Below are 23,202 nucleotides of genomic sequence, written 5' to 3'. Positions count from 1 at the left end.
CCAGATACTTTAGCACCAGCTTCTGCAGCTATATTCACCAAATCACCCACAGTTCTGCAGCTAATTTGAGTTAAAAGAAAAAAGAAAAGGAAAAAAAAGTTAATTCTGATCGAAAGACTATAAAATATTCACATATTGAGTCACTGCTTGTTGTGTTTCATAGTGAGGGAAAACAAATGAGTCACAGTAGACCAAACACTGCATTAAATGCTATGTTGATAGTTGTTAATACAGTAAATGGCTGAAAAAGATAAGAGATAATGTGCCGTCAATTAGCTAAAATATTAGCTGAAATATTTAGCATGATGAATAAATGGTTTATCCATTGACCAAAATGAAAATGAAAAAACAAGTAGTATAACAATATCCACTAAAACTGTTTAAAATCAGAACATGTCTCCTTCTAAAGGGCTTAAAATTACTCCTGCTCTACATAATTGCACATACGGACTCTTGCATAAATTCCACATTTTCCTTCTATGCTGTTTGCATAACCTTTAAGGAAATTAGTACAAAGGGCATTGACTCATGGGAATTCGCTACTGTTTGACAGCATTATTTAATAGTGATGATTTTATCTTAACATGATGAAAAATTGTGATGTTCTAACAAATTTCCTGCAGAATGTAAAGGGTTGATACAGCCCACAGTATATATATCTATATATCTATATATAGATATATATATGGCCTGAGTCACCTGAAGAAATGGTACAGCAGTATAAAACAGATATTGAGCTCTTTATAAGGAATTAAACAAATGCAATTGAAAGGTTTCCGTTCTGATTAGATTTGTCCTCCTGCTAATAATCTGACAAAAAAAAGTCAAAGTATTTGTGCTAAACAGGAGTGATTTACAGGGAGACAAGTGTGCAGCCTGTTGCATTTGCCTTTGTTCACCCACTATTTAATCCCACATCATTTAATTATACCTCATCCATGCCAAGTGCTACATGCCATCAATCTCAATCAATCAATTACCCAACTAAACAAGCCATGCTTAGACATTCGTTCACTCTCAATTTCCCCATTGTGCTAATTACACTTAAACATGTCATTCCAAATTAAAATTGAACATTTAAATGGGATTAGTAGCATCTAACTGAAACATCACCAAGACAACCAGCAAGCCGCCCTACCTGCCTTTAATTTAGACGGCTTAACCTCGAGAATAAATATGGAGAAAATCCCATAATCTGCTATATTTCACACAGAAAAAAATCAATACACGGCTAATGTTCTTTGAGAGAAGCATTATATTGCAGTGATTGTATGAGTAAGGGAGAAAAGTGGCTGGTTTATAAGGTTAAACTATTCCCATTAAAATTTGAATAATGTTATTGACCTTTACCTGGGATGGATCACTTAAAGTAATGGGAAATGGTGGCACTGACAGAATTATGATGACAGAAATAGCTTATGGTTATGAATGAGGTCTTGTTCCTCAAAATGCCTATCAATTTGTCAAAATCACTAACATCCACATGCTCAGCTGGAACCCTTAACAGGGGCCCCCAAGCCTGTCGATGTCAGTCATCGTGTCATTTAAAACACTTCTTGCCTCTATCTGTGCCACGCCACGTGTGTCAGTCACTGATGGGAGATCAGATTGCTGCCACTGCTGCTGCTCACCCACGACGAATCTACATCTGTACAGTATTTTTGCCTCGACGCGAGACCTTTCTTCCTTTGTGAGTTTGACGAGTATCAGCAGCGCAGGATGAGGCAGGCAGGTTCAATCCAGCTAATGTATTCAGCATGGTAAACAGGCAGAGTGAATTTGACAACAGATACGAGTTAATAAATTCAGCGCCGTCTCCGAGCAGGACAAGACTACAAAGTGAAACCATGTTTTTTGATCAAGTCACAGCGGCACACCACTTTAAACATTGATATCTTTTTATTAAGACAAGTACTCTTCTGATTTTTTTTTTCCTTTTGTAAAAATGTTGGCGTGAACCAATACAAAATATGCATGGCCATATGAGAAACATCCTCTTCACTACACAAAAGAAAATATGCCACCTGGGAATAGAGAGAAATTTAAGATTCAACAACATAAACAACCATTGTGGGGTTATAAAACAAGCGACCCACCCACCCTGCTCCCGACCCTTCCCCACGCCGCCGCCCCAGGCTTTAAACATAAAGTTCATCCAAATATCCAAGACGTTACAGATCGTTGATAAAACTTCATGTCACAGTAAATACACCATCTTCATCTATGAATGCAAACAGATGCTTGATTGACTGTCTGTGGTCACATCCTATAATTACTAAATAACCGATACTGCATGAGCAAAATGTTACAGTGGAGGAGGAAGAAGAAGAAGAGGTTTCATGAACATCATCGTGATTTTGTTGACACTGACTGTACATCATTTTTGTCTGCTTAACAAATCTAGTTTTTCTTTCTTTGTGAACTAGGTCTATGCAAAATAATTAACGTTTACTGTAACAGTGCACCATATTAAGAACACATAAACTTGTACAACTGAGAAAAACATGTACATCCTGTGGTTTCTTTACTTTTTCGAATAGCTGTGGTACTACAGTATATACTTGGGGCCATAAATTTGCATTCTACCTGAGATGCAAAAAAACACTATTAACTATTAACACTCATGAACCTGAGAGAGTGAAAACAAACATACTCAATATCAAGTATTTCAAAATAACAAAATCAAAAACGGAATTAGAACGATGCTTCCGGCGATCTTTTAACGTTGCCCCATTAAAAGCAGCAATCACCATTTAAGATAAATATCAAATCCCAGAAAACAAAAAGGTCATGCACATAACTGTTCCCATGACACTGTAACTACAATCCAGAAAAGTTACTTTTATTGTAGCTTATTATAGCTTTAAGTACAGTATTCCTCTCTGATAATACAGTACTACAGAGCCTTGTCCTTGAAAATATCCAAATAAATAATAAATGAAGTGAAGCTGAGATAATAACACTTTTTTTGTGGTCATTAATTAAGACAAGTACTATATCCTGGAATACAACATTCTAGTCAGTGGAAGCTGCCAATACTTTTTTTCTTTTCCAGCTTTAAACTCATTCCAGCTTTTTTATGCTGCAGGTTGTAATTGTGATGCCGCTCTATGGTGCGCGGACAGACGACTGGGATGAGTATTGGCCCTGTAAGTTAAAAAGGACGGATATATACAAGGTATACTGTAAGAGTGTACATGAGGATACTGTATGATACTAACCATATGCCTCAAAATCAAAGGAGAAGGCACTAAATTAAGTCCTTCAGTCTTTTCCTTTATAATGATAAGTATCAAGAGGTGGGTTTAAGGCAGTGGTTATCCTTTTTCATAATACATTTACAGATTTTTTTTTTCCTCCATTATTTTAGGCAATACACTGAAATCACTCGCTAATTACCAAACGGATTTTCCTCTTCTAGTCAGAGATGAAGCGCGCGCCGTGTGCACACTGCCGATTTGTGTTGTCGAACAAAAAGAGAGAAATTTCTAACAGCAGACACTTCGTCTGTGAAGGTTTGTGGCTGCAGGATGACAGTAAGAAAATTATCTTTCCCCCAAGTCTAAAGCTATCTGCAAATCTTTGATAACTTGTATGGCCAAGAGCCCTCGCAAGTTATCAAAGGTGAAATGTCTAAAAACACAGCAAGAAAATATAACTCATTCATATTTGCAGCAATACTTGTGTATGGGTAAGGGCAAAAAAAAAATAAAAATAAGCTGTGAATTTTTTGTTCACGTGCTGTATTGACAGAGACGTGCCAGGATATTTTACATGGGCAGGAAACACTGAAGGCCTAACATTCTTTCTTCCCTTAGATACGGCAAATAAAAGGGTAAAACCTTGGAAAATTAATAACTCAAGGCCTTTTAACATCTCCCAGTTAACTGGCCAATATAGTGTGCCATCAAATAAAGTCAGTTATTTAGCGAGAAGCTCACTGCAAAGCTCTATGCTTTACACAAGCTATACTTGCTGTATACTGTATAAGCGCACTATAATTATTAGATTTGGTCCAAGGTAGACTACGTGGGTGGTATGAAAAGGTGACAAATGTCATATTTAAAACAAAAGCGAACAGACACATGGCAGGGTATACCAACAGCTAATGAATACCATTAAATAAAATGTTATGATCAGTGTAGCAGGACCTATTTTGTGTAAGGCGTGTATGTGTGAATGTAAAGTTTGACCCATAATAACACCTGCAAACAGAGTCTTTTGGGTCAATAACTACTGAAGAGGGGTAGAATCAGCTACACTTACAAGCTGCAGTGAAGCTCAAGGTAGCCAAGTCTCAAGCTAGCTGGCTGTTGGCTGTAGTTTTCTATTTATCATAGAGACATCAAGCTTATCTGAAGCTTAGCAAAAGGCATTGTGTAGAGTTATTCTCTCTCTATTATAGATTCATTATTTATGTATCCCAATCAGAAATGACAGAAAGGGCTATATAGAACTTAGAACTGTATATCATGGCACATTACAGCTGCCGAGATATCGTAGGTGGAGTTGGGCAAAAGCCTCTTAGCGACTAATCATCAGAAACCACAAAAGATTGGTTGTACTGTGTGGTTTGGTGCGAAATGGTACGTACCGCCACTTTTACATCACCTTCATGTACAAATACATTCTATGATGAGCAAAATTACTCACGACTGTTATATAAGTAATCAACACAGTGAACCTGACCTCAAAGGGGCTGAGGGAAATCTGCGCTGTAATACTTGAAACCCAATCAGACCTGCCTGTACGAGGGAATGTGGGGAGGAGGGGGGGCCTCTGATGAACTTGCAGGCACTATTGGACTTTGACCCAGCGGGGAGAAATGTGTTGACACCGTATTCCAGTTAATGAACTCTGTAGATTGCTCCAAAAAAAGAAAAAAAGAAAAAAGCACTGAGGAGCAGGCTCATCACGCTGTATCTGGGTACATGAGCTCAAAGCTAGCTGCGGCACACATAGACGAAGCCAAATGCAACAAAAGATCAAGTGGAGTACATGATAAAAGACAAAAAAACGAATCCAATTCAACCGGCGTGTGAGGGGAAAACAACGAAACAAACAAAAGAAAGAGAACAAGGCACAAAATTGTCTGTAAAATAACTGAACTGTACAGAATAGGCCCCAGCTGTCCAGGAAGGGTCGAATAGGACACTCAGCAACACCTCTTCTTCTTACCACTTGGCCACCACGTCAGTCCAACTTTTCCCGCCTTTTTCTTTCTTCTCCTTCTCTTTAAATATTGCCCTCCCTGCCTTTAAGTCATCTTCAACCAATCAGAGTTAGACACAATGCTCCTACAGCACCACCACAACCACTATCACAACCACCAGCATCCCCACCCGTCTCTCCTGGCCTGTCCAGTTTAAATATAATACTCCTTCTTCTCGTCTGTGTTGTTGTGTCCCCCCTCCGCGTTGATGATGGCCGTATCCGCATCGGCTGCGTCGTCCGCCCCTTTGGCTTCATGCGTGAAGTAAGTTCCTGCAAAAGAGCGCACGCAAATTAGCTGCATGCCGCCTCGTCACTCTCTTGTTCACTTCAGTCCCATTGTACTCCATCGGCAACAAAGAAAAAGCAACAAAAAAACCCACTTGAACGCTTAAGATGTGTTCATGATCAAGTATGATTGCCCTGCCGGTGCTTTACCTTTGTGTCTGGCAAAGTATCGACCAAGAACAATGAGCGCGCAGAGGATGGCAAACATCACCACAGCAACCACTCCACCGATGACAGCGTGGTCAATTTTCTGCGGTGCCCCCTCCCCGGCTCTGGAGTCTAAAAAGAGGACAATAACCGTAAATAATTTCATGATCAGCAAACCCTCTCAGGCAGCAACAAAACTAATACCTTCACAGAGACGTGGACAGCACTGGAAGCTGTGGCTATTATATCATTAGGCTGCCAAAATAAACGAAATTGGTTTGTTTTGTCTCAGAGCATTTTAGCATGACCTAACCACAGAGTGGAAACTCTTGAAAAAGCTGCTGAGGAAAAAAAAGTAAGCTTATGTTATTTGCCAATGAAAAATAGATAATAAAGCAGCACAAGCTGGTCCAGAGAGGAAGGTAAACTGTTCACAATATGTTGCTTAAATCCTTAAAATAAGCTATAAATCATTTCAGTTTAGTTTGATTCAGCCTGCTAATAACCAAACTGATGCTTTTTACTCAGAGCAATGTTTCATTTTTCCTCACCAATATCCTTCCAGGCTGTATCTGCGGCATTATAATGCGGTTGTTTTATAAAACCGCTTAAAATTAAGCACCTGTTAATTCAAATTCAAACCCATTCACGTATTACATTTAACACTGACGTTTAACATTTTGGGGGAATAGGCAGATGGGCTTTCTCGCCAACAGTTAGATGAGAAAATCAATATCACTGTTGTGACTGCATGGTAAATAACAAGCTACAGGCTGCAGCCTGTTAGTGTAACTTAGCATAAAGCCTGTAAATGAGGGGCTGGGGGTGGGCTACTGTGGCCTACGGTAATAAAATTCCACTAATTAACCAAATTCAAGTACTGTGAATTTACAGGGACTATGTGCCAGGCTACTTCTCTGAGTTCTGCGGCAATTTGTTCTTTGTGCTAACTAAAGTTAACTCGCTCCTGAATGTAACATGTACAGACATGAGGGCAGCATAGATAAAGAATGAGTGAATAAGAATCTCGCAAAAGTCTCAGCTCACCCTTTATTTCTTTATATTTTGCTAGGATAGCATGAAATAGGTGCAGCAGTTACTGAAACATGCAAACAAAAATCCAAATACCGAACATAAGACAGAAATATAGTTTCTGTACTGTTACTACAAGCTTGAAAGTCAATATTTGGTATCAACAGCTTTATTCTTAACTTTGTTTTAATTTCTCTAAGTAGTCTCAGGAATAGATCTCCAGGTTCTTGAATGACATTCAAAGCTCTTCTTTGGATGTTAGCTGACTTTTTGTTCTAATCCCACACTGCTTCAATGATGTTGAGGTCCAGACTCCGGGGAGGCTAATCTGTGATTGATAGTGTGCAACTGTGTGTTTCTATTCCAGTATGCTTTTACTACATTGGCAGTGTGAAAAATGAAGCTGTTGTCAATCAGATACTTTCCAGGTGGATTAAAATCTGACTATATTTTTCTGCATTCATAATTCCATCAGTTTTAGGAATATCTCAATACCTCTGGCTGAAATGCTCCAAACCATGACAGGGCTGGCTGCAGACTCACTGTTGCACCTCTCACTTGACTTCCTCCATAAATATTGACCATGATTTCAACCAAAAATGTCAACTGTTGGATTCATCACTCCATAAGACCTGTAGGAGCCAATTTTGGATTGATACCTTATGTATGCCGCTAGAGGTCACTTTTTGAGTGACCGTAATTAGTGGCAGATGTGTTTTTGATCAGAAGCAGGCAAATAGTTTGTAACCCCTGCGCTGCTATGTTAATCGTGGAATTAAAGAATCTAAAGGACAAGATGAGTACGGCTGAAGTTATTGGACTGTATCAAGTTTAATAAGTTAATTCATACCAGAGACATCGCATCACCCTCGCCAACGAACACCTCAGTGGCTTCAAGAGTAAGCTTAGCCTGTATAAGACATTAGCCTTTCTCCCTGTGTCCAAAAGGGCCAGATGCACGTATCAGGTCCTGTGTGAGGTTTTTGCTGGATTTTTTTCTGTTTCTTAAGGACACGACTTACTATTTATCTGCTGTAGGGAGTTTAGGCCCGCCACTCCTTCTGTTGCCCTCTGTTTGTCCAGGTTTTTAAGGACACAGCGCACACCACGCTGAGATATGCCAAGTCTCATTAGGAATCACTGGTGCACAAACACTGTCATATACTGTTGATCCTGTCATACTGTGCTATCTTTGCATTTTTCATAGATTTAACTAAGAAATGGGAACAAATTATGCATTTTTGTGACAGGCTGCTAGAAACTAAGTTGTCTGTTGTATGTAGACACAACAGTGATTCATCTCTTAAGTTTGGTGAGTGAGACCATCAGAAAGTCTGGAGAACGATCGCTCAAGACTTTAATAAAATTACTAGAAAATCTGGCTCATTGAAAATAAAATATAAAGAAACTAGGGCTGGCTCGGGACTTTAAAACAGTCGTTTAATTAATAAAAATATCTAATCTATTTTCTGAGCAGGTTTAGAAAAGTCACACTTCTGTCTAAGCATACATTTGTGGTGTTACACTGTTGAACCAAGCTCGTTACGTGGATATTTCTAGCGCTTCGATAGCTGATGTAGCTGCCCCTTGAGTGAGCGATGTTGAAAAATGTTTTAAGACAGTTATTTCACCATGAAACAGTAGACACTGTCTGCAATTTCAGCGAGGGTTCACACACTGTAAAATACAGTCTGATTTAAGAGGCCATTTCTGGAAGTTATAGAGCTCAATCATCAGAAATAGACACAAGTCTGGAGATAAATTGGCGCCCGGTGTCCCCATGCAGAGAAATACGTGGCTGCCTCAGGTGTCAGAGAGTATCACTGTCTAGCACTTAGCCAGATTTATCCGTGCACCACAGAAGAACATGGCAAAATTTGAAGCCTTTAAATTTCTAGTCTCAGAATAGTTCAGAGGCATTTATCAATAGTCTATATCTGTGCACATTTGGACTGATGGAGGAGTGGCGGGTGAGGGAATGGCTCCACTGTTCTTTGCTGCATGAGGGAGCAGCTCAATTTTCCATCAATCTCACTAGTCATGCTCTGAACTTGAATGATTTTGATAAAAGACGAGCGGAGAGTTCAGAATTTCTTAAAGCTGCGAGGGCGTAATAAGTCGAGTCGAAGGGTCTAAGACGAGCGACGCGGGCAGATCTCGGCCTAAAAAACAACACCTTATTTAAGCTGCGTTCACTTAGCACCGGGACATCTTAGCAGCGGAGCTACAATGAAACTAATTAATGAGAAAAGTTGTGTTTCAGTTGAGCGCTCCCTTAAAATGGACTCGTCTTCACAGAGCAAGCCGTTGCTGTGCGTTGGGGTGTGCGAAGCAGGGATGTGCAAGGCGCAGTTTGTTTACTGTATCGAGGATGTCAGATAGCGCGGCTCATTCCCCGAGGAGAGGGAACAGCCCATGCTCCATGCTAATGAACATGCACCCACTAAATGGCCTGCGAACCGTCCTGTCTCCTCTCCCCTCCCTCGCTCACTCCCCACCCCACACCTTGCTGCCCTCACCTTGCTCCCCGCTGTCTTCCGTTTGACACATCCACCAGGAAACATGCAGGGTCTCAGCCGCCTCTGCACACCGAGGGAGACTTTTATTTAACAGGTAGAAAAATTCGCCCAGAGTAAGCACCGAGACCTATCACAAAAATGTCAGAGAGAAACCAAAAATCCTATAATACCTACAGTATCAGCTGTTATGGTTGGTTGCATTTCATGTTGCCTGCATTAAGTACACTACTCAACACTAGTTTTTATTTTTATCTCTCTGTGCTTACTGCAGAGGATGTTCTGCAAAAGCATGGTCTTAAATTTAGTATACATACAATAGATAATGAAGCCTGCAGCTTTTTGCAAGGAGATAATCAAACAGTAGCAAAATAATGCTGTGCAACACAAATGTCTGAAGTGCATTTTACGGTAATTCCTAACAGAAAGGTCAGTACCTGTGAGAAGCACTACTCTGTCTTCAGAATTCTTCTCTATTATCAGGCAGGGTAGGTTTGCTGGTAAGATGCTACTTTTTGCTTTTTTTGCAGTGTTTTCGGAAGTTTTTTAAGGAATCAAATCAGAGGCTAAAAGTCAGAATAAACCACACAGTTTTCACTCCGAGGAAACCAAATTTTTCCATTTTGTCAAAGAGATACTAGGTATCTTTTGGTGTTGATTCATGAGCGCTTGACCCCTTGCCATGAAGCATATTTTGAAGTGTTATTTCTTTTAGTGCTGGGCTAACATTGGATGATATTTACTTCAAACCACAGGTTAGCTGTGGTGCCTGAACATCATCAAAAAAAGGGTTAAAACTGAAGCTAATCGCTGACTGAAAACAAAGCACAGACCTCCCTAAATGCAGTGAGTGACTTTGAAAAATCTCCTGGCTGAGACAATTGTGACTAAAGCCACCAACACACCTCCAGCCTTCCTATAAGAACCAGTGCCAAAGGACACCTTGTGCTTATCTCTGTGATGCCAGCAGCTTCTGACAATAAACAGCCTTTGCTACTTTGCTACATACATTTGGTGGCCATGTCTAAGTCAGATGAAAGGAACCAAAAGGCTTCTTTTGGGTTCACAAAAGGTGAATTCAAGATTTTTTGAGACTTTAACAGCAATTTAACAAATGCCACCTGTGGATAGATAAGTGCCAGACAGTGAATTGCTGGATTAACCCATTTAAAAATGACACACTTATACAAAAGTTTAATTTTTTGGCTCATCATCACTTGATGAGGAGCTTCCTGACTAAAGATCCCTGTAAAAAGATTAAAAAACCACATTCTCACACAATAGTCTAATGCAAGTGTAATAACATTACTACCTTTTACAAAAGGGCCTTTTGTGAATTAAATTCATGGCTTAACACCTGCAGAGCAGATCTCCAAATGAAATAAACTGAAAAAAATGATTCCAGCAAGCTGCTGAATGCTTCAGAATAATTCAACCTTGATTAAAAGAAACCAAAAAGTTCATACACATTTTATTAACTAATGCAAACACACATGTACCAAATATCAGGAGCCAATCAAGTTTAGTGTTTACTTAAAGATGTTTTGACATGCAGGCAGGTGGAAAGCGCTACCTTGTGATTACTAGGAAACCTTCTTTTCCTACTTGCAGCCAGCACTTAACCTGCCAACAATGAATCCTGTATGCATGTCACAAATTACGGACACACCTCATTTGTGATCCTGTAAGGTTGTATGTCGCTCACATGAAAGACTGAGTAAGCGGAACATTGTAGAATAGCAACGTTAAATAAACAGTACAAAGGTTTCCTCTCCAGAAATGCTGATCTGTGTCTGACCCTGATCTCTGACAGGAGCAGGAGCAGATTTACCTCATAAAGTGTTACTGTAATATTACTATCATTCGTCCACATTGCCGTGATGATGCCTTTGTCACTCACTGCTCCAGCACATCCAGGATCAAGATTGTGATTCCTTCCGGCATACATGTTCAGTATATATATAATACTCGACTGTGCTAGGAGCAGGAAAAAAACCTCCAAATGACAGGCAGTATTATTAAAGCAGCCTTTGTGGCCTCACTTGAATTAAGTAGAATTTGATTATGTCTGTAATGTGGCTGGTGTCCATACAGCCAGCACAGCTCTGCTCACGGCTCGGTCGGGGAGTGCTGACATGCCCACACAGGCGTCCTGACAGGATGAGCACAGCCGTGGGGATTTATGGGGGAATAAAGAGGATTTGCAACTGATGCCTGTGTCTGCACGGTGGTGAAATCTGCTCCGCTGAACTCCCAGTACCACATGCTTTACAGTCGCACCTTTCCAGCTCTGTACTGGAATGACTAATTGCCTCTCTGGTCAGTAACAGAGCATCCTATCTGACTGCTACTGTCACTGTTAGAGATCACAGCTGCAGGCCTGTCACCGGGCTGATTACATGGACACATGATTTCAGCCTTCCCATCTTTTTCTTTTAATAGTTTTCCACTCACATAATGAGGAATTTCAGCACACATGCTTCAACCCAACACACACACGCATTATAATTTATAGATGTAATTACATGGATATAATTGAAACAATGACTCTCGTGCATTGATACAGACAAAAAAAACCCTTCACTTGCACTGAATAGAGCCTCAGAGTAACTATTTCCAGGACAAGGGCAGGACAATGAAGCATTGCTGCAGAGTAAACTTAAGGACTGTCAATAGCCATTTTTAGTGCATTGAACTGCTAACATCCGCAGCTCTTGTATTTGTTGCCATTCGAAAAGGAAATGAACGTAATGAAATGAGCATACGTGGGCAATCTCCACCAAATCATTTTTTTGTATTGCTGTTGTAGCAGACCGTCAATAGAGCACAACATTGTCCTCAGCTGAATTCCAATGTCAATGCTCGCCCGCTAAATAGATTCCCCGTGTCTTTTGTAATAACCCAAACAATGATTCGAAGATGTACCAATACAACAGTGACATTTAACAGAGGTGCTCAGATGCAAGTGAAGGCCTGACTGCAACTAATAAAAACTGAAGCTGAATGGAAGCTATGCCATTGAACTTAACCTCCCTGTTTATTGTATCTTTTGAGACTGGCAAATTTTTTGCACACAATAGGAAGAAGTACCCATGGACACTTCATCCTTTCTGTTTTGTGTGCTTTCACCCCAGTTAAGATCAAGGCAATGGAAAAGGTTGATAAAATAATCAAATCCTTTCTCTTTTGCTAGAGTTTGCTAGAGTTGACCAAGGCGAGGTGCCACAAAAGACACAGTGTGAGAAACATAACATTCAGCCTTGAAACCCTAATGTGCCAAGAACACTCCTATCTATCTATCTATCTATCTATCTATCTATCTATCTATCTATCTATCTATCTATCTATCTATCTATCTATCTATCTATCTATCTATCTATCTATCTATCTATCTATCTATCTATCTATCTATCTATCTATCTATCTATCTATCTATCAATCAATCAATCAATCATGGCATGAGGTAGCCTTTTAACTTCAGGGTGGGTTGGCATACTAACCATTTCCCTGGAGACCAATTAAAATGGACCATTAAAATATATATTTTTTCTGTTTCTAATAACTCTTTTAAATAAATAAAAAAAAGGCAGGAAGGGAAAAAAAAACAATTGCGTATGGGAGTCAGAGTAAACAAACGTGAGAAAAACCTAATTAGCATTTCTAAATGATTCTTTAATTTTTCCAATGAAATACTTCAAAGAAAAAAAATGATACATGCGAGAGTTAAAACAACGCTGGTAAATGTTTAATGACTAATTATGCTGAATACTAAATGCACTCCTAACAGTCTTTGTTGAAGTCAATAGCGTACAGGAGTTAAGACTTGACTCCCAAGACTAAACAGAAGTGGAAAACCTGTCAATGACTAAACTGCTGGAAAACATGCTTGAAAACCTGCCAGAGATGGATTCCTATAATACTGTCTGGCATTACATTGCGTGACTTATTCACTAAAAAACAGACAAACCCATGTTCAGGTCGGGCCCTGAAGTCATGTTTGTATTCAGTGCAGCTGCATGTTAAAGTCATAAAGATCTATAAATCCCTGACAGCTTCGCCAAGCACGTAATAAACCTACATTATTGTTAGTAGTATTATTAAGTCCAAAGGGTGCTGTATAGAAGCCAGTGTGGTGTTTACTTGCAAAGCTTATTGGCAGCTAATTTACAGCTTTGCACCTTCTATAAACCAGAAGGATGAAGACTTAAGAAATCCACCTTTAACTCATAACAACCCAAAGCCATGTTTAGTTAGCGAAAGAAATATTGTGTTTAATTGTGTTGTAATCCTACATAAATTATTTATTATTTAGTGAATAATTCTAGTCACGTTTGCAACCTAAATATTTTTTTCCTCTCCAAACAGTGTCTGCAGGTCATTTCAGGTTAAACAACACCCAGCAACAAGCTATTATAGCATGAATGTAGCTGGAGAAGCTGGTGCTGTTTAAGCTCACATGACTGCATTAACATTTTTATCAACTCAAATCTTAAGAACAATTTTCAGCGAGGATATCGAGCTGAAACTGTAAAATTATGGGTAACAAAAAAGAAAAAATTAACCCCAACCTCCTTCCCGCCTTTCCTTTGGTCCTACAGATTAATCAGCAGAGGTTCTGCTGCAGCATGATAAACAACAATTTACTCTGGACTGCAGATACGCTGAAACATAGGGTGTGTTCAATCAAGTCTACAAGATAATTCCCTGTTCCATGTCTTTCCTCTGGCTCCTCTCAGCAAGCTGGGGGAAAGGGAGGGGGTGGGTTACTGGAGGCTTAGCCAGGATATGATGTCCCTGCCTTGGATCATCTCTGAGCATCTGACGAGCTGGAGCATTATCGCCACAGACTCCCTTTATTCCTCCAGAGCTGGAGATTCTGGATAAATTCTGACCCTCTGCCCACAAAAAATACACCCACTGACAGCATGCTAGATGCATACTATTTTTTTTGTTTCTGTGATGCTGTGAATGTCGGTTGTCCATCCTGAAGACAACATTCTCCTTCTTTCAAACTGAAATGAATTTCTCCCGAACAGCCACATACTATGTGCATTTAGCGCGATATGTCTGGTGCAAGTTCAAGCAGTGACTTATCTCTCCCCGGTGGTCGACACAGACACACAAACACACACTCTCTGCATCTTTTCAGACACTGGAAGACCTGACACAATGAACTCCTGTGAAACTTTCTGAACATGAAACAGCACAGAAGGCAAACAACTGTGACTTTCTGTGCTTTAGGTCTGGGGGTGATGCTTCTGAGGCTTCACCAAGGGGAAAAAACATCACCAAAAAAATATTTTAAAAATAAATAAAAAAGTCTACCAAGCAAAATAACATTTTTTCAATTTTTTTGATCCACAAAAAGGAGCAGGAGTTGGTTGACTGCTTTCAGAAATCCTCCTCCATACCTGGTCTCATTCCCAACTCATATACTGATGCTTAGTCCCTTTGGCATCACATTTTAATGCACCAGGTACCACCTTAGAGTAATTTTTCAAGGTTCTGGGCAGTTTGTGAGGCCATAGCCAAAGACGGTAATGGCAGAGAAGCCTGCCTTCTCATGTGGACTTATGCTGGTTGTTACACTTCATCATCCCACAAAATGGTAATCTGAACCCCTGCTAGTCATAAAATGTGTATGTGGTGCGTTGAAAGTAAAAAAAGTGTACGCCTCACAGACTTTCTTAAACAGAACATATTTATGTATTTATTTATTTTATTGAATACATCTGTCCAAGTGACTCTTCTCAGTCTCTACATATATATTAAAAACTCCATGCAAAGGCCGACTGTAACCTCACAGAGAGAATAAAATAATAATGGACATAGTTACCGTGACAGCACCCATGGGAAATCCTTTTTTGAAGCAGGACATGACCATGACCGTAACTTTGTGCTGAACATTGGGGGGGTCAAGATCTCTGTCTACATAAATAAATAAATCTGGGTAAATTCCCTGATGATTAGCAACTATTTTGCTGGTAATACCTGAAATGAGTAAAGAAAATCAACAGCCTATTTATGCAAGATACTTGATAATTCTTATATTTGTTGGGTCTGATTATTGGGGAGGTCATAACCTCCCTAACCCCCTCTGGAAATTACGCCCCTGGACATGACCACAAAAGAGTAGCTCAGGCTGTTAATCTCCAACTCCACCAATGAGCACACTCTGGATAACCCTTCTTTCTGAAAAGTACGATGCGAATTTACAAAATGGGCCTAATTCTTGTTTCTTTTTTTCTTTTTTTTTTACATGAGGGACCGAGCCCATAAACTCAGCAGCAAACTGTTCACTGAGGTCAAATTAGAAAGTTGTTCACTATGGGCAGAAATCTGTGCCATCAGAAACTGAATTTGAATAAGTTAAATTTGAATTTGAATTGCTCAGATTGAATCTGAATTGTAACTTGAATAAATGCTTTTGAAAACTGAATTTGAATTAGTCTAATTTGAAATTGAATTTATGGTTTGAAAATGATCATCACTAAATTGAAATTGAATTTTATATTTTGAAAATGAATTGATTTGCTTTGAAACGGCATTTTATCCTTTAAAAATCCAGCTCTCGAATAATTTCAGTTTCACTTCTCACCAGTCAATTTCAGTTCCAAAATTCAGTTTTTTGGAACTTACATCCGGTTCCGGTTCAAGCGCAGATTAATAGAACTACGTTTTACTAGCGGACCGAAAGTGTTACTGACGGGAATCTACAGCGTCTTGAGTTGAATTAAGACTTCAGAAGTCATTCGTCATGTCGAATGACCAGCAGATAAACTCTCAGGTTGGTAATAAATGTATTACATGTATAAGAACAAGCGTCATGTTAACAAAAGATAGCCGTACAGTAACTTTTATGCTTATTGTAGCTGTTAGCTAAAAACGCTAATTTAGCGTAGTTTGCCCTGAATTCAGCTTTGACAAATATGATCGACGGTTTCTAGTAGAATTCCAAAGTTGTCATCTTGTACCCTCTCAGAGTACCCCCTCTGTATGCTTGCAGAGACCCCTACAGTAGGGAAACATGCAAAACGGTGCCCAAACCTTTGTATTTTAGCTTTATTTATGTCTTACACAGCATCCCAACTCTTTAGCTAACTTAATAACTTTAGCTAAAGTGAATAGTTAGTCTAATTCATTAGTGCAGCATTACTGGATCACCTCTGTTTGAAGTGATATAATGTGATATACAACTATCACTGAAACAGCAAACTTTGTAAATAAGCAAACAACACTTCTCATTCTCTAAACGTTTGGCCACAGCTGTAGATTACACTATCAGTGCTTGTTCACTCTTGACAATAATAACATTTCTAAATTTACTTTGTGCATTTACAGGTAAACAATATCTAATATTTTATCTAAATGACTGCTTTGTCTTTGAAAAGGGTGAAGAGCCTGAGGCCGGTGACAGTCCAGTTCTACTCTAAGTACATCCTTACAGTGGCTCACAGGACAAGGCCACATTACTGTCCTGCCAGAAGAGAAGAGAAACTTCAGAGTCTTCATGCAGTTCAACACACCTGTCATATTCCATATGACAGGGGTCTCAAACTCCAGTCCTCAAGGGCCAGTGTCATGCAACTTTTCCATGCCCTCGAGGACTGGAGTTTGAGACCCCTGCCGTATGGTGTTCATGCTGTTTTCTACCCCACAGTTACAGCATGTCTGACTGCCTGTTCAGCATATGCAAAAAATATATGATGAGTTTAAGCATGTGATGACTAAGGCCTTCCATTATGGTGTTTGTCATCACATGTCACGGTTGATCTGATATCCTCGTGTTGGTGTTGTTCCCAGATCATCATACTAATTGTTGTTCCAGGATCAACATTGCAAGTGACCAATCAGAATGTTGTGACGTCATACTTTTGCGACTTCGGGAAAAACCGGCGTAAAACAAAAAACTGTACTAAAGCTGCGTGAAACCGCCTCTGTCCGCCGATCAACGGAACCTGACCCTAACCCTTTAATAAACAGTAAGCAGAATTGATATTGTCCTTGCAACATTGGAATTTCATAAATGCACGAATGGCTTGGCGCGCAAAAGAATAACGTCACAACAATGTGATTGGTCACTTGCAATGTTGAACCTGGAACAACATTTTCATGATGGTCTGGGAACAACACCAACACGAGGATATCAGATCATCCACATGTCACAGACATGTGGATGATCATTTGGAATAAACAAAAAAACTAAAAACTTGTTACTTCATCTTTTATCTTTATCTTTATTATTATTATTATTATTATTATTATTATTATTATTTTTCATTTTTCATTGTTAGGCATTGGGTTTATTTGTAGTAGTCCTTTCCAACTTCTTTCCCTCTTCCATGTCACTGTGTCAGCTTGTCAGCATCTATTTGGGTTTGGAAGTGGAACAGAAAGTAAGGAAATCCAAAGTGCCATTAAAACCAGGAGAGGTTCTTATATTTCAGAAGAAGGGATTAATTCAAAAGAAATTACCTCAATGCCATATTTTATTTAGGAACCCTAGAGAGCACTTTGCAAAATAACACATTCTTATAATGTCACCATCAGATGAGCCAAGCTACAACTGTCAGGGAAGGTGATGTAGGTACAGAGCATATGAGAGTGGTTAAGTTAATGTCTCTTGTCTAGATGAAGGCACAAGAGGGATCAATGGCAAGGCGTAGAGATTCAGTATCTTCAGTCTTCAGTGGACACTCCATTTCTGGCACAAAACACCTGTAACAGATGGTCGATTTAGGAGGTGACCCGACAACTTCAGCCTGTCAAACATAGTAATGGAGCAGTATGTTTTAAAAAAAAAAAAAAAAAAAAATCTAATTAAGCATGCACTCAGTACCCTAAGAATTATTATGGTAGTTAAACACAGTGATAGTTGTATATCACTGTAACGGTGGACCCAAGAAATACCAGCCGGAGCGACTTTGACAATGCAGAAACCTTTTATTAAACTCGGGGTAACGTGGACACATATACTCCGCGCTCTCTTTCTCTGCTGTCACCCCCGTCTCCGTCTGTCACTGCCAACACATAAAGAGACACAATCACTGTCAGATCCCAGCACACCTGTTCACCCCGCCCCTGCGCCGCCCCGGGAGCTCACTGCGTCACGCCTCCTCTGCAGCTGGCCAAGGACCACACCCACGCCACAATCACATTATATCACTTCAAACAGAGGTGATCCAGTAATGCTGCACTAATGAATTAGACTAACTATTCACTTTAGCTAAAGTTATTAAGTTAGCTAAAGAGTTGGGATGCTGTGTAAAGCTAAAACACAAAGGTTTGGACACTGTTTTGCATGTTTCCCTACTGTAGGGGTCTCTGCAAGCATACAGAGGGGGTACTCTGAGAGGGTACAAGATGACAACTTTGGAATTCTACTAGAAACCGTCGATCATATTTGTCAAAGCTGAATTCAGGGCAAACTACGCTAAATTAGCGTTTTTAGCTAACAGCTGCAATAAGCATAAAAGTTACCTTACGGCTATCATTTGTTAACATGACGCTTGTTCTTATACATGTAATACATTTATTATTAACCTGAGAGTTTATCCGCTGGTCATTCGACATGACGAATGACTTCTGAAGTCTTAATTCAACTCAAGACGCTGTAGATTCCCGTCAGTAACACTTTCGGTCCGCTAGTAAAACGTAGTTCTATTAATCTGCGCTTGAACCGGAACCGGATGTAAGTTCCAAAAAACTGAATTTTGGAACTGAAATTGACTGGTGAGAAGTGAAACTGAAATTATTCGAGAGCTGAATTTTTAAAGGATAAAATGCAGTTTCAAAGCAAATCAATTCATTTTCAAAATATAAAATTCAATTTCAATTTAGTGATGATCATTTTCAAACCATAAATTCAATTTCAAATTAGACTAATTCAAATTCAGTTTTCAAAAGCATTTATTCAAGTTACAATTCAGATTCAATCTGAGCAATTCAAATTCAAATTTAACTTATTCAAATTCAGTTTCTGATGGCACAGATTTCTGCCCATAGTTCGCTCACAGCCATCGATAGTACCGAAGGCAACCCCGAAGACAAAGTTTTACAACCCAAAATATCGCCCTCTGGTGGCCACTAAAACAAATGCAGGTTTAAGGCACTTCCAAAGCTTGACTGATGTTAAATTTTTAAGACTGATGCCAATAACAGCAGTCGGTTGTTTAAAAATCCAATAGACACATGAAACATAAACATATTTCTCTAAAGGTTGTGATGTTTAGTTATTCATTAGCCTTTACTAAAATAATATGACATCAGACAAATATGGCAGTTTAGAAATAATCTTCTTTCAATGTCACAACAAGTTGTCAATGAGCAATTGCTTCGATCTCAAACACATGTTGCTAACAGGAAAGTTGCAGAGTGCCTTCTGGCAGAGAAACTATGCAACTATGCAAAGTTATTTATAGTTTACAATTATGTGAAGTTTTTAATCAGTTTGTAAGCTACATAATTATGTTTGGTTTTGTAAGGAACACTACAAGGATATGTGAGCAACTAAAGTAGCTAAAATAAATGCTACCAAACTAAAACAAAATAAATGCTACCAAAGATTTACTGTACTGTACCTTTAAAATCACTAAGGATCACATACAGTAGCTAAAGAAGTTCAGTTGCCTCTGATTACAAAAAAAACCCCCTACAGTGGTGGCCATGCCAAGTCAAACCAGTCTAAATGAATGAATAAAAAATTGTTCTGTATACTTTATTGGAGAGAGGAAAATGCTTTACTTTGCTGTTATGCTGATTAAGGTAGCGCAAACCAATCTACCGCAAGCCAGCTTAGCATTGCCCCTGTGACAGGGTATTTAGAAGAGTAGTGAACTGCAAGAAAGCTCAATTACATCCTCCCAGCATGTACTGAATAAATCACGTTAAATCCTCTTTTCAAGCCTGTCTTTCGGAAATTACTGGAATGTTACAGCAGAAAACACAGAGGCGACTGCAGCAGAGTAACTCCGAGGAGAAGAGCTTAGAGAAAACTGCAGAGTAATGCACAGCTTTGCAAAGCAACTTCCTGTTGTGACTCTGCCACGCCCAGAGAGAGTCAGAAAGCTGAAATGAGGCTGTAACCATGCAGTGCGATCACTGACATGCAGTACTGCAGATAGTGAGGACACATAAGGAAATATTTCTTAACTTGCTCTGGGGAAGAGCTGTGTCATAGCGGTTTATGGAGGAGATCTCGCACATATAGCCCTGTTTTTAGTAAATGAATGCATAATGCACACAAATACTGCTTAAAGGCCGGTGATCCAATGACTGTATAAATGAATGCTGTCTGGAAGCATCCCCCTCTTTAGACTCCCGTAGCTCTTTGTTGCACTCTTTCCAACTTATTGGTTGCTTTTTGCTTTTTTATGACTTTATGAATTGCAGAGTGGTCAGAACAAAAGAGGAAAATTGACATAACTCTAAAGTAGCTATTGATAAACTGATCTATTCTTTAAGGATAGTTTTTGTATTGAAATGTCACATTCTGGCATATCTAAATGTCAGCTCCCAAGGTTGCCTCACCATCTGTCTAGCCTTAACGGTGCTTTTGAAATAATAGCAAAACTTAAAAAAAAAAAAAAAAAGGTTTATATTGAAATGAATGTTTTTTTTTATTTTTTCAGCTGGGGTAAATCAAAGCGTAGAATCCAGCACACAGATGATGCCAAAAGGGTGCTCTGCTAAAAACACTGCAAATGAACTGCCTTTCATTGAGTTCATATGTGTTTGAGAAAATAGTTATTGATGTTTTTTGGCCTCGCAAAGACGAAATGTGACTGGCATTTGTAGAGGAGATGTAAAGGGCATTATAATATGATGGATGGGCCGGTTGAGATATAGCTGCAGATGCTGATAAGATAGCAGAGCAGCAACGCGGAGTCTCTAAATTTTCTCAGATCAAGATCATGTGACTGGAAAAGCCTGTGACAGGTGTCTCTGGCAGCCCTGCACTGCCTGTTGTCATTGTCACCTATCAGAGGCACTATCTGATTAAAACTGGCCATCCACAGTCTCTTAGCTGTAGGTACAAACCAGCGTTCACTCTCTCGCTCTCTCCAAACATCTTATCGCACTTGCATGCAGGCTCTCTCTCTCTCTCTCTCTCTCTCTCACACTCACACGCACACACACACACACAACTATTAGGAGGGACAGCAGTGGGGGCATACAGTACCTTGCGTGTTGACTGGGTTGGTGGTGGGTGTGGGGATAGTAGTGGGAGCATCTAGATGAAAAAGAGTAAAAAATAAAGAACATGTATAAGAAATAAAGAAAGACAAGAGTAAAGAAAGAGACAAAAGTCATTGAAGATGAAAAGCTATACTATAAAAATTATGACATGCACACATTTTAGCTACGGTGTGAGTTACTGTAAGGTCATGCCCGTAGCTTTGAGACTGGTTCAAGGACAGAGCAACACTTTTTAAGTTTATCTTAAAACAGAAGTCAGGTACAAAGTCAGGCACCCGTATGAACATTTAAACATCGTTTGCACTGTTAATTCATCCTCTTCTTACTGGTCCTAATGCAGCAGTTCTCCAATCAATTTAAGTGATTTGGTACTTTTTTTTTTGCAAAACACAAGAAAAAGCAAAAAGAAAAAGAAAGAAATTCAAAACTTTTACAGGGCCTTGCCAATGTCAGTTAAATCAAAATCAATCAAGCACCTTTCAAAGTCACATTTTTTAAGTTATGAAATCTTTTTGTCTAACTAATCATCTGCTGCAGCTCTACAGAGAAACACTGCCCAGGAAACAAAAGGAGGAAATTGGGTTCTAAAAGAATTTGACTTTAGAGGATAGCCTCTTATTCAAGCCGGGGCACAGAAGATAAACTTTGTTTTGCAAAAATCGGGACTGCTTTTGTTCTCAATTTATTTTACTGGAAATGCCTAAGTAGCACGGACCAGTATGAGTCGAAAGATTAGAGCAAACAAACATGTGTTCATGTTCGTATGGACACCTGACTGGTGTTTTAATACAGACATGGAAAAATGTGAACCTGTCCTTCAAGCAAAAGCTGTGATATAAAAGCTAACATCAGCATGTTAACATGCTCAAGCAACAGTGCTAACATGCTGATGTTTCAGAGGTAACATTTTTACCATGTTTGTCATATTAGTTTGTCCAGACGTGGGGGGGGGGGGGGGGTGAGGTGCAGTGTCTGAACTAAATTTAAATGGCAAACCATCAAGTAATTGTTGAGATAGAAAAGTCTGAGAATCAAGTCATCCAGAGTCATCCTCTGGTGAATCGACATTGCGTTTTCTTGCTGGGGATGACCATCGTAATACACAATCATACACTTGGCTTTTAAAAATAAGCCTTCAACTGCCACGTGGAAAAACTGCTTGTAAAATGTCCACAGTTGTCGTCACCTACAGCACCCTGGAAACCCAGAAAACTGAGCCTTGTAACAGTTTTATGAAAACATGTATTTTAACCTTTATCTTTTCCTAAACAAGTGCTAAAGTTTTTGTGCCTAAACTTAACTGAGCAGAACCAATGAAACAAGCAAAAGAGTAAGTAAGAGTAAATTTCAAACTTCAAACCAGACAAACTTAAAATGGTCCAAGCCAATCACATGGCAGTACCTCAATGTATTTAGGCATGCGTATATGGCGAAGGTGACCTGCTCAAGTTCAAACTGAACATCAAAAAGGGGAAGAAAGGTGACTTAAGTGACTTTGGTTGCTGGTGCCAGACTGAGTATTTCATAAAATGCTAATCTACTGGGATCTCTAGTGTAAAGAGACAATAGCCCAAAAAAGAGAAAATAACCAGTGAGTGGCAGTTCTGTTGACGTCAATGCCAGAAGTCAAAGAAGACTGGTCACACGGCTTTAAGCTACTAACAGTAATTCAAATAACCCCTTGTTACAACAAAGATATGCAGAAGAACATCCCAGAATACTCAACCCCGAAGCAGATGGGCTACAGCAGCAGAAAATCACACTGGGTGCCACTCGTTTAAGCCAAGAACAGGAAAGACAGCCGAAGATT

At 39.4% G+C, this 23,202-nt stretch overlaps 1 protein-coding gene across 5 annotated transcripts in view; it reads right to left on the bottom strand.

The window, feature by feature from the left end:
- Positions 1-1,887: 1,887 nt before the first annotated feature.
- cadm1b (cell adhesion molecule 1b) overlaps positions 1,888-23,202 on the bottom strand; it is a 167,385-nt gene continuing 146,070 nt past the window's right edge. Inside the window, exons 8-10 of one of the 5 annotated variants that reach the window (XM_080888453.1) lie at positions 21,376-21,426; positions 5,650-5,778; positions 1,888-5,484 (exon numbers count right to left, since the gene is read on the bottom strand). In XM_080888453.1, coding sequence (XP_080744579.1) covers positions 5,366-5,484; positions 5,650-5,778; positions 21,376-21,426 — 299 coding nt within the window. In that variant the 3' untranslated portion in view covers positions 1,888-5,365. Of the gene's footprint in view, positions 5,485-5,649; positions 5,779-16,846; positions 17,913-18,125; positions 18,215-21,375; positions 21,427-23,202 lie in introns of those variants that run through there. The other 4 variants (XM_080888452.1, XM_080888454.1, XM_080888456.1 and 1 more) reach the window with 4 other exon arrangements.

This window comes from Rhamphochromis sp. 'chilingali' (genome assembly GCF_963969265.1).
Source record: "Rhamphochromis sp. 'chilingali' genome assembly, chromosome: 8".
Lineage (NCBI taxonomy): Eukaryota > Metazoa > Chordata > Actinopteri > Cichliformes > Cichlidae > Rhamphochromis > Rhamphochromis sp. 'chilingali'.
Note: the sequence above shows the minus strand (reverse complement) of the source record. Positions and strands in the feature narration are given on the sequence as shown.